Source organism: Hyperolius riggenbachi, chromosome 12, assembly GCF_040937935.1.
Source record: "Hyperolius riggenbachi isolate aHypRig1 chromosome 12, aHypRig1.pri, whole genome shotgun sequence".
Taxonomy (NCBI): Eukaryota; Metazoa; Chordata; class Amphibia; order Anura; family Hyperoliidae; genus Hyperolius; species Hyperolius riggenbachi.
Genome location: NC_090657.1, coordinates 89715680 through 89729032, shown reverse-complemented (window position 1 = coordinate 89729032; position 13353 = coordinate 89715680). Strand labels below are relative to the sequence as shown.

At 45.5% G+C, this 13353-nt stretch overlaps 1 protein-coding gene across 2 annotated transcripts in view; it reads left to right on the top strand.

Moving 5' to 3' along the window:
- ACLY (ATP citrate lyase) overlaps nt 1-13353 on the top strand; it is a 129920-nt gene that overhangs the window by 107358 nt on the left and 9209 nt on the right. For both annotated transcript variants that reach the window (XM_068263107.1, XM_068263106.1), the window contains 7 exons: nt 452-545; nt 2675-2829; nt 2915-3065; nt 3177-3320; nt 6015-6128; nt 9247-9329; nt 11855-11931. In XM_068263107.1, the coding sequence (XP_068119208.1) occupies nt 452-545; nt 2675-2829; nt 2915-3065; nt 3177-3320; nt 6015-6128; nt 9247-9329; nt 11855-11931 (818 nt within the window). The remainder of the gene's footprint in view (nt 1-451; nt 546-2674; nt 2830-2914; nt 3066-3176; nt 3321-6014; nt 6129-9246; nt 9330-11854; nt 11932-13353) is intronic.

The window sequence follows — 13353 nt, the reverse complement described above, 5'->3', positions numbered from 1 at the left end:
CAGCAGCGCTGTATTGGGGACAGCCATGTCACACGGCTGTCACCCTGGGGGACTCAGGAGTGTTAGGCAGTGATGGGCTGAAGCCTATTACAGCCGATCGCTGTGATAGGCAGACGGGGGAGGGAGGGGAATTAAAATAATAAAAAAGAGGACATTTAATAAAAAAATAGGCATAAATATTTATTTATAAATAAACAAACATCTGGAGGGTGATCTGACCCCACCAACAGAAGGCTCTGTTGGTGGGGGAAAAAGTGTGTGGGGGGGATACCGAGGCCTTAAAGCTGCAGTGGCCTGATTAGGAAAAAACAGCCTGGTCACTGGGGGGGGGGGGGGGGGGGGGGGGGAGAGGTTTAACACCATGGTCCTCAAGTGGTTAAATAATTGTATTCGGTTCAGGTTCACTTTAAATGAGCAGTCAAGATAATCATTTTCTTGCTATTTTGCAAAGGTCTGTATATGAAGATTTGGTTGCCAAGGGAGAAATTGTACCAGCAGAGGAAGTACCACCTCCTACTGTGCCTATGGACTACAATTGGGCAAGGGTAAGTGTATTATTGTCTTTGTTTACCTTCTGGTTTCTTTGGATGTCAATGTAGGGCTTCCTCTGATTCAGTTCAGTGGGTAGAAATAGCCAGGTTAGATTATAATGGTATTGTGCGGATTATTCCACTGTCATGTTGATAGCAACTGCTATAGTCACCATGATCCCATATTGCCAGGTGATAGTAATCTGTTAACCTTAAAACAGAACAATCATCAATGGTTTTGTAGTAATTGCATATTGCACATTTCTAGTTTTTTGTTTTGTTGTTTTTCTGTGGCGTGATTAAACAACCTTTGAGAAATTATTTTCTTAAAATCTGTGTTTAACAAAAATCCAGACCAATCTGCAGTTCACAGAAGCCATTGACTGTGTTGGCAGGAGCAGAGCATACCATGTGGGACAGGGGAGGCAGAGTAGTCCATGCTTCTTAAGGCTCTAACATGCACACAACCACACGACAAAGCACACAACCTGACGAAGCACACAACCTGTATATCCACACGCCTAGATGGCTAAACCACCAACTCAATAGACACACTGCGCACGCAAGAGAAATGATAGACTACACATTCAAAACAAGCACAAGTCTTTGAAACAACTTGTACACACCCACCAACCGCATGATTAGATTGTGCTGTTCCAGACTTCCTCCACTTTCCCTATACAGGTCATTGCGCTTTACTTATATGTTTTGATTAAACATAGCCGAGGTGGCCAATAACAGCCATCCCTCTAAGAATATAGCGTGTACAGAGGCCCTCAATGAGTCCAAGGCAGCTAGTGAAAACAGCCCAGTGGATCAACTCAGCCAAGTGCAGGCCAAGACGATTGTTCTCTATTCTCACTCCTCACACCACATGCTGCACCTTGCGCCTAACTCCATCGGCTCTTCTCCTCCCCCACATAGCAGGCTAGCGACGTGTCTTTATAGCCTTAGCCCTGCAATGTTGGCTAAGGGATCCAGTCTCCATCCCTGCTGGGTGACGTTCCCTTATATGTGAGTACTAGGCTTTAGACATGGTGATCTCAGCTCCCAGGATGCCTCTGATCACCATCAAACTAGTGTCTACAAGCTATTTCTCCAGTAGCACCAACAGAGGAGGTGATAAATCAGCTGGGCTGTTGTGGGTATATATGCTGTGCCTGGCTGACAAAAGAAACAGCAGGTACTGCATTCCCAGAATTTGCCCTGCTATCCCAGAAATTATAGCAAGGTACCATCGTATATACTAACCATAGGTTATTATTATTTTTTATTTATATAGCGCCAACATCTTCCGTAGCGCTATACATATTACAAAACAAATAATGGGGAACAAATATACTTGAGAAATTGAAGACACTGTACAGTCAGGACATTCAATAGTAGAAATACAAACACCTACATAGTTAAAGGGAACCTTAACTGTGGATAGGAAAAAAGTTTCACTTACCTGGGGCTTTCCCAAGCCCCCTGCAGCCGTCCTGTGCCCTCGCAGCTCCTCAAGTGTCATCCGATCCCCCGCTGCGACTTAGTTTCGTTTTCGGCGACTGCCAGTCGGCTCCAGGCAACACGTCCTATTGTTCCCCTTCCCCGCTGTGAAGCGTGTCATGTGCAGGCGAAGTACGCTTGCATGACGCGCTTCACAGTGGGGAAGGCGAACAATAGGACACGTTGGGTCACTGAGTGCCTTTAAAAATGTTAGATTTCTACTACTTACTGTAAGTGATAGCAACATTGGAGAAGAGTAATTTATGGCTCATTTTTACTTTGGAAGAAATGGACTTATTTTTATGTGTTTACAAGTATTTTAAATTGTACGGTTTTCGTGACAGATATAGCTCTGGCTGCATGCAGTAGACAGAGGACACCCTTTAGGATCGGGCCATGCCTACATTGCAGCCAGGTCTGCTCACAGCTATGGCCCTATCCTAAAAAGTGTCCTGTCTACTGCATGCAGCCAGAGCTATTTATACCATGTGAGCTATAGTTACATCCTGAATGCTGTTGGATGTCCAGGCTACTGGTGTTCAAACCTGTAAGGCATATTAAAATTCAGTTATGTAAGATGTTAGTATGATTTCTGCTTGGAATTTTCTTGTACCTGTTGTGACTGACAGCCTTGTTTCCTTGTTTGCTGCCACCAGGAGCTGGGATTGATCAGGAAACCTGCCTCATTCATGACCAGTATATGTGATGAGAGGGGCCAGGAGCTAATCTATGCAGGCATGCCCATCACTGATGTCTTCAAGGAGGATCTTGGAATTGGTGGTGTGTTAGGGCTACTGTGGTTCCAAAGAAGGTGAATACTTAGTGTAACAATGGGTATCCATTATTATGGCCTTGAGTAAATGGATGATTGTAATCCCTTTTCTCTCTTTCATTAGGGTTCCCAAATATGCTTCTCACTTTATTGAAATGTGCCTAATGGTAACGGCTGACCACGGGCCGGCTGTATCTGGAGCCCACAACACCATTGTGTGTGCCAGAGCCGGAAAAGATCTCATCTCCAGTCTTACGTCTGGCCTGCTCACCATCGTAAGTCCATAATGACTGCACACTATTAGATGGAGAAGAACTGGTCCCTCGCTCAATTCTGTAAAACCCCAGCTTCTTATACTTGCTACTGATATCTATGTTTATTTACAGGGAGATCGATTTGGAGGAGCCCTTGATGCCGCTGCCAAGATGTTCAGCAAAGCGTTTGACAGTGGTCTCATCCCAATGGAATTTGTGAACAAGATGAAAAAGGATGGCAAACTGATTATGGGCATTGGCCACCGAGTTAAATCTGTAAGTGTCCTCTCATAAGACAAATTACAACATGCATAGTAACCAACAGCTGCCGATAAAAATGTACTTGGCATGGTTACTGCATTGTTCTTGTTGGCCTGCAGGTGATTTCTTGCAGTGTGGGAGCACTTCATACATCCACCTTTAATAATTTTGTCAAGCAGATTAATTCACTTTGAATATTAATTCAAGTTATATGGATGGAAAATCATGCTTTTTGAACAACTACACAAGTTCAATTATTTTAGATGTAAACAACTATAAACATTTATAGACTTTTTAGTTACCTGGGGTTTCTTCCAGCCCCTCATAGTCCGTGAGGTCCATCGGCGTCCCCTGGGCCCCCTCCATTCTCCCTGGTTTTCCTTGTAAGATGAGCGACCTAAACTCCAGTTGTGCTAGGATGAAGCATGCGCAGTCGGCGCAACTGAGGTTTGGCTCGCACGCCGAGGGACCTTACAGACTATGGAGGGCTAAAAGAAGCCCCAGGTAAGTAAAAGTTTGAAGCAGAGTTCAGATGCGCTTTAAATAGCAGCTTGTATTACACAGATTGTCCTGTTTTGGGTAGAGCAGTGCTGAGTTCTGTCTTCTGCAGGTTCTTCTCTGGCATTTTGTATTTACTAACATCTATTCCTGATAGAGTAAAATGTTCTTGCCGATACTCTACTCTATTTTTTGACAATGATTTTGGCACTTATCTTTGAGCATTTAGTCCTAACTTATCCGATGTATGGTAAATCTCCATGCACGGGCAATTTAGGCTACTGGCAGTCATTTAAATACGTGAGGTGGACATACCTGGTCATAGTTTGTGCTTTCCTCCAATCTGAAAGATATGGGCATAGCCTATAGTTGCTGAATGTTCATATAATGGAACATAATATTATAGAATTGCAAGTGTAGTTGCCCCCTGCTACAGATTTGTCCAAAATATGGCATATATTATTTCCCTGTCATTAAAGCGAACTAAAAAACAGAGTATTCTTTTTTACTTGAACCCATAAAGGAGGCATGTAACCTTGTGTCGGGCATTGAGGAGCATGATTTACCTATGGGGGGCTGATTCTGTGGCTTCTCGTCCGTATGGTAGTTGCCATCTCCTCCGCACGGTGCCATATTTTCCTTTACTGGGGCCGGTGGTCGCCCACTGCAGAGTGCTGAGATGTACATGACCAAAAGGATAAAGATAATTTGGCACTGTGCAGAGGAGATGGCAACCACCATATGGAGGAGAGGCCACAGGAACAGCCCCTGTAGGTAAGTAATGGTCCTCACCCCAATTTCTCACTCCCACCGCACACTAAATTACAAACCTCCCTTATGGGAAGGTTCAATTAAACAAAAATGCAGTTAGCCTTGCTCAGTTCGCTTTAAAGAGACTCCGTAACAAAAATTGCATCCTGTTTTTTATCATCCTACAAGTTCCAAAAGCTATTCTAATGTGTTCTGGCTTACTGCAGCACTTTGTACTATCACAGTCTCTGTAATAAATCAATGTATCTTTCCCCTGTCAGACTTGTCGGCCTGTGTCTGGAAGGCTGCCAAGTTCTTCAGTGTTGTGGTTCTGCTATGCACTCCCCCCTCCAGGCCCCTCTATGCACACTGCCTGTGTGTTATTTAGATTAGAGCAGCTTCTCTCTTATCTTTTACAAGCTGGATAAATCGTCCTCTGAGCTGGCTGGGCTTTCACATTCTGAAGAATTACAGACAAGGGTAAAGCTGTTTGCAGGAAGAAACGAGCAGCCTGAAACTTCAGTGCATGAGAACAGGGGGAAAGAAACACACAAATGATCTCTTGAGATTCAAAAGGAATGCTGTATACAGCCTGCTTGTGTATGGATGTATTTTCTATGTGTGGACATACTGTACATCAACCTACTTCCTGTTTTGGTGGCCATTTTGTTTGTTTAGAAACAAACTTTTAAAAACTGTTTTTAACCACTTTTAATGTGGCGAGGAGCGGCGAAATTGTGTCAGAGGGTAATAGATTTCCCCTAACGCACTGGTATGTTTACTTTTGTGCGATTTTTAACAATACAGATTCTCTTTAAGCTCATGTAAGGTTAGTAATCGGAGGAGGCCTTTTTTTATTCGAGCACTGTCCCATGCATGAATAATAAAAGTATATTGTGTCTTCTCATTTGTATGTACATTGCTTAAAGCACCTCTGCCGCGGAGAGCTTCACATTTAAAATACATGTTAATATATACAAGTAAGAAGTACGTTTCTTCCGGAGTTAAATGAGCCATAAATTACTTTCTCCTATGTTGCTGTCACGTACAGTAAGTAGTAGAAATCTGACATTACCGACAGATTTTGAACTAGCTGATCTTCTCGTAGGTAGGGGGTTCTTAGGGTTTTCTTTATTTTTAAAAGAAAACCCTTCCCAAACAATGGCACAAATGTCTGCAGTTGCAAGCAGACAACAGACAATGCAGCAACAGTTTGTCGCCAGGTCCCTCTGTGCGACAGCTGTACACACATAGCACAGAGGGACAGAGATGTTGCGGAAGCTGTCTGCAGTAAAATGGCTCATTTTACTCTGGAAAAAGTGTACTTCGTATTTGTATGTAGTTTACATTTTAGTATCTTCTTTAAATACTTTACATAGTGTTTCAAAATGACTCTTTACATATCAATATAATCTAGACGTCAGAGATGGTTACCAAGACTTTGTCTTTATATTTTTTCAGATCAACAACCCAGACATGAGAGTCCAGATCCTTAAGGACTACGTAAAGCAGAATTTCCCAGCTACTCCGCTGCTAGACTATGCCCTGGAAGTGGAGAAAATCACTACTTCAAAGGTGGGTTATTTATAACTGATATTTTCTGCACAGTGTGACCTAAAACACGCCATCAGACGTTACTAACATGTATTTGCTGAGATTTAGATGTCGGCAGAGCAGATTTCAGCATTAACAGAAAAGCAAATTGCTTAACAAATAGTAATAAAGGAAACTTGTGCTGGGTGGGAGGGGAGAGTAAAATTCCAACTAAAGCCAAAACTGAATAAGGTAAATTCTAATAGCTGTCTTGAGGTAACTCTAAGACATGCAAGTCAATCTCTGGCCGGCGGGCCTAATGTGACAACCCATCAAATTTGTCCCACAAGTGGTTTTCCCACTTTTCATTAGGTTTGGCCCACTCTAGACCACCAGGAAGGCTATATTGGAGGTGAAACCCTAGGTCACCAGGAAAGCCATATGGGGGGGGGGGTACTAGACACTAGGGAACTATTGAGGGGTACAAGGGGGGGGGGGAATTTACACACCAGGGAACTATGGGGGGAGGGAGGGGACCAACAGGAAACCATATAGGGGAGGGAAGGTGGCCACAAGACACCAGGGAACTTTTATAAGGGAGGGAGTTGGCCACTAGACATTGAGGTTGGCCCGCGACTTGGTCAAAGTGTTTAATTTCAGCCCATTTTGTGTTTGAATTTGACACCCTTGCTCGAGACAAAAACGTACAGCCACTTGTATTGTACATAGGATTCAGGTAAAATGAAGTGTACAATTGGGTATTGACAGACTGTTGTGGTCACCTGTAAGGTAACCAGATACAAAGCAGATGTGGCTCACAGACTGCAGTGTATTAAGTAATGACAAAAATATTGAAAGTTAAATGTGCTTACCAGTACACTGAGGTTTGTGTCCTACCTACTGTAAATTAAGTTGGAGAGGGCATTGGGAGACCCAAAGCAGAAACAGACAGTAACAAAGGTAGAGCATGGGAATAGTGTGCACATATAGTATATACACCATGTGCTGGGTAAACTTGTTATATTCGGCAAATTGTTAGTGATATCTGCTGACAGGAACACTATTACAATATTGCAATCAGAGGCGGCCTTAGAGTATGCGGGGCCTGGGGCGAGTGTCGCATGCGGGGCCTAGAGCCATAAGTGTAGGCCATATACCGTATCACCACGTTCATGGGCTTGTCCGCCTTTAATGCAGTATTCCTTATTATTATTATTGTTTTAAAACCATTATGTCAGGTAAAGGCCACTAAGCCAACCAATATAAAAACAAACATTTGCATGGTGGTTTTAAAGGGACTCCGAGCTCTGAAAAAAATGGAAAGTTGTACTCACCAGGGGCTTTTTCCAGCCCAGTGCTGGTCGGAGGTCCCACGCCGGCGTCCTGGCTCCTCTCCTTCTCCCCGCTCCGGAATGGCTGGCAGGCCGCAGCCCGGGTGACACTCTCCCGAGTGTCGGGCTGCTTCTTCCGCATATGACGCGGATTACGTCACACGCCGGCCGCCTCGCGTCATCACGGCGGCCGGCGTGAAAGTACTGCGCATGCACGCTTTGTTCGCGCATGCGCAGTACTTTCACGCCGGCCGCCGTGATGACGCGAGGCGGCCGGCGTGTGACGTAATCCGCGTCATATGCGGAAGAAGCAGCCCGACACTCGGGAGAGTGTCACCCGGGCTGCGGCCTGCCAGCCATTCCGGAGCGGGGAGAAGGAGAGGAGCCAGGACGCCGGCGTGGGACCTCCCGACCAGCACTGGGCTGGAAAAAGCCCCTGGTGAGTACAACTTTCCATTTTTTTCAGAGCTCGGAGTCCCTTTAAGTGCGGGGGTGGGGGGAGCTCATGCTTCAGTTAATTTTGGAAATTCTAAGGTTCACGTTTCACAAAATTCACATTGTTGTAGTAACTTTTGTCTTGCAAAATTCAGCCAATTCAGCAATCATGAGGGCCCCAACATGACCAACTCAGCAATCATGAGGCCCCCAACAAGACAAATTCAGCAATCATGAGGCCCCCAACAAGACAAATTCAGCGATCTTGAGGCCCCCAACAAATCATGAGGCCCCCAACAAGACAAATTCAGTAACCATGAGGCCCCCAACAAGAAAAATTCAGTAACCATGAGGCCCCCAACAAGACAAATTCAGCAGTCATGAGGCACATAAATAGACAGCATTTCACATAAATAGGCAGAATGCCCCCTCAATATGGTAGACAGCTCTCACCTGGCAGCAGTTCCGCAAAATACACTCAATCTGACAACAGTGGTTCCCCAAAAATAGGTAGCCCCAGGTCTATAGGTGTCCCCAGAATAGGTGGCCAGTGGTATAGATGTCCCCAGAATAGGTGGCCAGCGGTATAGATGTCTCCAGAACAGGTAGCCAGGGGTAGAGATGTCCCCAAAACAGGTAGCCAGGGGTATATGTGCCCAGTATATGTAGCCAGGGGTATATGTGACCAGTATATGTAGCCAGGGGTATATGTGCCCAGTATATGTAGCCAGGGGTATATGTGCCCAGTATATGTAGCCAGGGGTATATGTGCCCAGTATATGTAGCCAGGGGTATATGCGCCCAGTATATGTAGCCATGGGTATATGTTCCCAGTATATGTAGCCAGGGGTATATGTGCCCAGTATATGTAGCCAGGGGTATATGTGCCCAGTATATGTAGCCAGGTGTATGTGCCCAGTATATGTAGCCAGGTGTATATGTGCCCAGTATATGTAGCCAGGGGGTAATGTAGCCAGGGGTATATGTGCCCAGTATATGTAGACAGGGGTATATGTGCCCAGTATATGTAGGCAGGGGTATATGTGCCCAGTATATGTAGGCAGGGGTATATGTGCCCAGTATATGTAGGCGCTGGCACGAGATGGAAGGTAAGTTCCGCCCGCTGCCAGCCACCCGCACATTAGTTCAGAGGGGAGAGCGAGCGAGGGAGGTAGAGCCGGGGGGCAGGGGGGCGGTCAAGTGGTGCGGGGCCTGCTCAAGCGCGGGGCCTGTGGCCCCAAAGGCCGGCTCTGATTGCAATCCATGGTGTTAATCCAACTGCTTTGGTGGGTTGGATTGGTGAGCCTGGTGGGGAGGTGTATTTTGCTTCTAAATTAGGAATCTTGGAGGTTATGAAGGTTGAACTTGTTAACTCATGTACTTTTATCTTCCAGAAACCTAATCTTATCCTAAATGTTGATGGTCTGATCGGTGTTGCTTTCGTTGATCTGCTGAGGAACTGTGGCTCTTTCACTAGGTAAACTATATATGTTAAGTGGATCTGCGCTTTATCCATTGGTTCCCGAAACATAGGCTGTTAAAAAGAAAAAAAGAGTAAGATGAGCTCCACATCTCCAATGTTGGGCAGTAAAGTCACCCATAACACAAAGGACCTACTGCAACACTTGGGAGAAGAAAGGGGTGGGTCTAAAGTCAAAGTTTGCAAAATATGCACTTTGAGCAGCTAATATTTCTGGAATAGTTAATTGTTCTACTATGCAGGTTTTTCCTTTGGGTAACTACTTACTTATTTTGTGTTTGGTTTTGGAGTACCCAGCTTTGTGATTGGTATACTTTAACCTCCTTAGCGGTAACCCCGTGTGTGACACGGGGTAAGCCGCCTGAGGGTGCCGCTCAGGCCCTGCTGGGCCGATTTACATAATTTTTTTTTTTTGCTGGACGCAGCTAGCACTTTGCTAGCTGCGCCAGCACCCCAATCGCCGCCACCGCGCGCCCGATCGCGCGCTATCCGGTGCGGCGCGCGGCCCCCCCCCAGACCCCTGCGCTGCCTGGCCAATCAGTGCCAGGCAGCGCCAAGGGGTGGATCGGGTCTCCCAATGACGTCGGTGACGTCATTCCGCCCCGTCGCTATGGCGACGGGGGAAGCCCTCCAGGAAATCCCGTTCTTTGAACGGGATTTCCTGATCGCCTATCGCCGGAGCCCTCGGCTCGCTACATGATTTTTTTAAAAAAAAAATTTTTTTAAAAACTGCTGCGCTGCCCCCTGGCGGTATTTTTCATACCGCCAAGGGGGTTAAAGACCAACTAAACAAGGCATCCCTTCACACACTGTTATATTCACTAATGAGCTTGGTTGCTATTAGAATGTTCTTTGTTGAAGCCTGGGCTTTAACGATCTCTTAACCATTTGAGGACCCACCCTTTACCCCCCCTTAACCAGTTCGCATTCAGTCGTTTTTCGCTTCATGCATCCGAACAATGTTCACCTCCCATTCATTAGCCTATAACTTTATTACTACTTATCACAATGAACTGATCTATATCTTGTTTTTTCCGCCACCAATTAGGCTTTCTTTGGGGGGTACATTTTACTAAGAGCCACTTTACTGTAAATGCATTTTAAAAGGAAGAATAAGAAGAAAACGGAAACAAATCATTATTTCTCACTTTTCGGCAATTATAGTTTTAAAATAATACATGCCTCCATAATTAAAACCCACGTATTGTATATGCCCATTTGTCCCGTTTATTACACCATTTAAATTATGTCCCTATCACAATGTATGGCGACAATATTTTATTTGGAAATAAAAGTGCATTTTTTCCGTTTTGCATTCATCACTATTTACAAGCTTATAATAAAAAAAAAAAAAAGAAATATTTCATCTTTACATAGATATTTAAAAAGTTTAGACCCTTAGGTAAATATTTGTGTTTTTTTTTTTTTTTTAATTGTAATGTTTTTTTTTTTTTTTTAATTAAACATTTTATGTGGGTATTTTTGGGAGGGTGGGATTGAAATTGTATTTTTTTTGTAAATATATGTGTATTTTTATTTTTATTTAACATTTAGATGTAGTTTACTTTTTGGCCACATGATGGCAGCCATGAGTTGTTTACAGTGACGTCACTCTAAGCGTACCACGTACGCTTAGAGCGACATAGGAGGCAGAAAAAGCGTAGCTTCCGAGAGAAGCTGTCGCTTTTTCTGCGGGGGAGAGGAATCAGTGATCGGGCACCGTTGCCCGATTCACTGATTCACTGGCTAACAAACCGCCGGCCGATCGCGCGCGTGCACGCGCGCGATCGGCCGCGTGGACGCGCAGGAGCGCACATGGCTTCCTGGACGTGAGTTTCACGTCCAGGAATGTGAAATAGTTAAGGACCAGCCCTGTTTAATGGGATCTGTGCTGGGTGGGCTCTGCAGCCCCCAGCACAGATCAGAGGGCACACAGAGCGATCAGATCGCCCCCCTTTTTTCCCCCCTATGGGGATGATGTGCAGGGGGGGTCTGATCGCTCCTGCCTGCAGGCATTTAGCGGGGGGGGGGGGCACCTCAAAGCCCCCCTCCGCGGCGAAATTCCCCCCTCCCTCTCCTACCTGTCCCCTACCCGGTGATCCGGGCTGCACAGGCGCTATCCGTCCTGTGCAGCCAGTGACAGGACGTCCCCTGTCACATGGCGGCGATCCCCGGCCGCTGATTGGCCGGGGATCGCCGATCTGCCTTACGGCGCTGCTGCGCAGCAGCGCCGTACAATGTAAACAATAGCGGCCCGCAGGCTATTCACGGAGCCCCCGCCGTGAATTGACAGGAAGCAGCCGCTCGCGCGAGCGGCTGCTTCCTGATTAATCAGCCTGCAGCTGGCGACGCAGTACTGCGTCGCTGGTCCTGCAGCTGCCACTTTGCCGACGCACGGTATAAGCGTGCGGTCGGCAAGTGGTTAACTAGAGATTTCTGGACAGACACACCTGCCTAGAGCAATACAAGAGTAATACATCTGCATTAAGAGAATGACTGATGGTTTTGTGTTTGTTTTGCAGGGAAGAAGCCGATGAATATATAGATATTGGAGCACTGAATGGGATATTTGTATTGGGCCGCAGCATGGGATTTATAGGTAAGAGACTGCCCATCTCTGTATGTAGGGATACTTCTGCATGTGATTTTGAATAAGCTCAAGAGTCTGGATTGTCACTGTTATGTACATTCCACATAATATACACTGGCCATTATGCTAGCGGTTAGCACTCTCGTCTTGCAGCGCTGGGTCCCTGGTTCATATCCCAGGCATGGTATGGAGTTTGTATGTTCTCCGCAAGTCTGTGTGGGTTTCCTTTCACATCCCAGAAACCTACAGATAAGTTAATTGGTTTCCCCCTAAATTATCCCTAGACTATGATACATACACTACAAGATACATATAGATATGTGACTATCGTGGGGAATAGAATTGCAGAAGATGTTGCTGCTATATAAACAATAATATACTATTAAGCTTAACCAATCAGTCCATCTGGACGGATATTTACATCCAGATAGGCTACACTACTGCAGCTGACCTCCGCGTGCGCGCTCCCGCCGCCACCGGTTAGCCCGGACATCAATAAATGGAAACGGAGCCCTTTCATTAATCAAAGTCCCTGTATGAAAGACCGACACCGTCTACGAGACGGCTCTGTCTTTCACAAAGCCCCTACTGTCACGTCCATGCATTACTTCCGTTTTGCGTAGTAATACTACTCATGCAGAAGTGAGCTGCAAGGACATCTTGTGGCCAAATAGTAACATTACATTGAGGGATAAAAATTTACTTTTAAAATTAGCCCTTTACCTCCCACAGCTACACAAATAAAATTTTGTAAAAAAAAATAAAATAGAAAATACAGTTACCTTAGGCACTGAACGTTTTTAATATGTATGTAGTAAGGTATATTACTGTTATTATTTTTTGACTAGTTTCGGACCATGCTGATTGAAATCTGCACACTGTTTTGATGGCTATCTGGCTGGCAGGGCGTAGATTTCAATCAATCAACGCCGCACGTTCTCACTCCTGACAATCCCGCTGTTGTTTCCCTGCCACAGCTCACTTGCTCTGCCGTCTCTATGACGGCAGAGCCCTGTGGGCAGGTCAGGAGCCAATTTCATTGGCTTCTGACCTTGTCTATTAACGTAATTCGCTTACATTAATAGGCAGGGTCAGGAGCCAATGAAAGTGGCTCCTCCCCGGCTCACAGGAATGGCAGAGTGGGTGGGTCAGGATCCCGACGTGCGGCGGTGACGGCGATTGCGGCGGATATGTGCAGCGATTCATTGGGATTCTGCTGTTTCTTGTACCAGAGGTCTCTGGTCCTTAAGGGGGCAGAGACTGCTGGTACTTAAGTGGTTAAATTATGGGCTTGTAATAAGTGATGGATGCAAAAACTGAAAAAATTTACCTTTTATTTTCAAATAAAATATCAACGCCATACATTTGTTAAAGGGACATAATTTAAACGGTGCAATAACCAGGACAAATGGGCAAATAAAATACATGGGG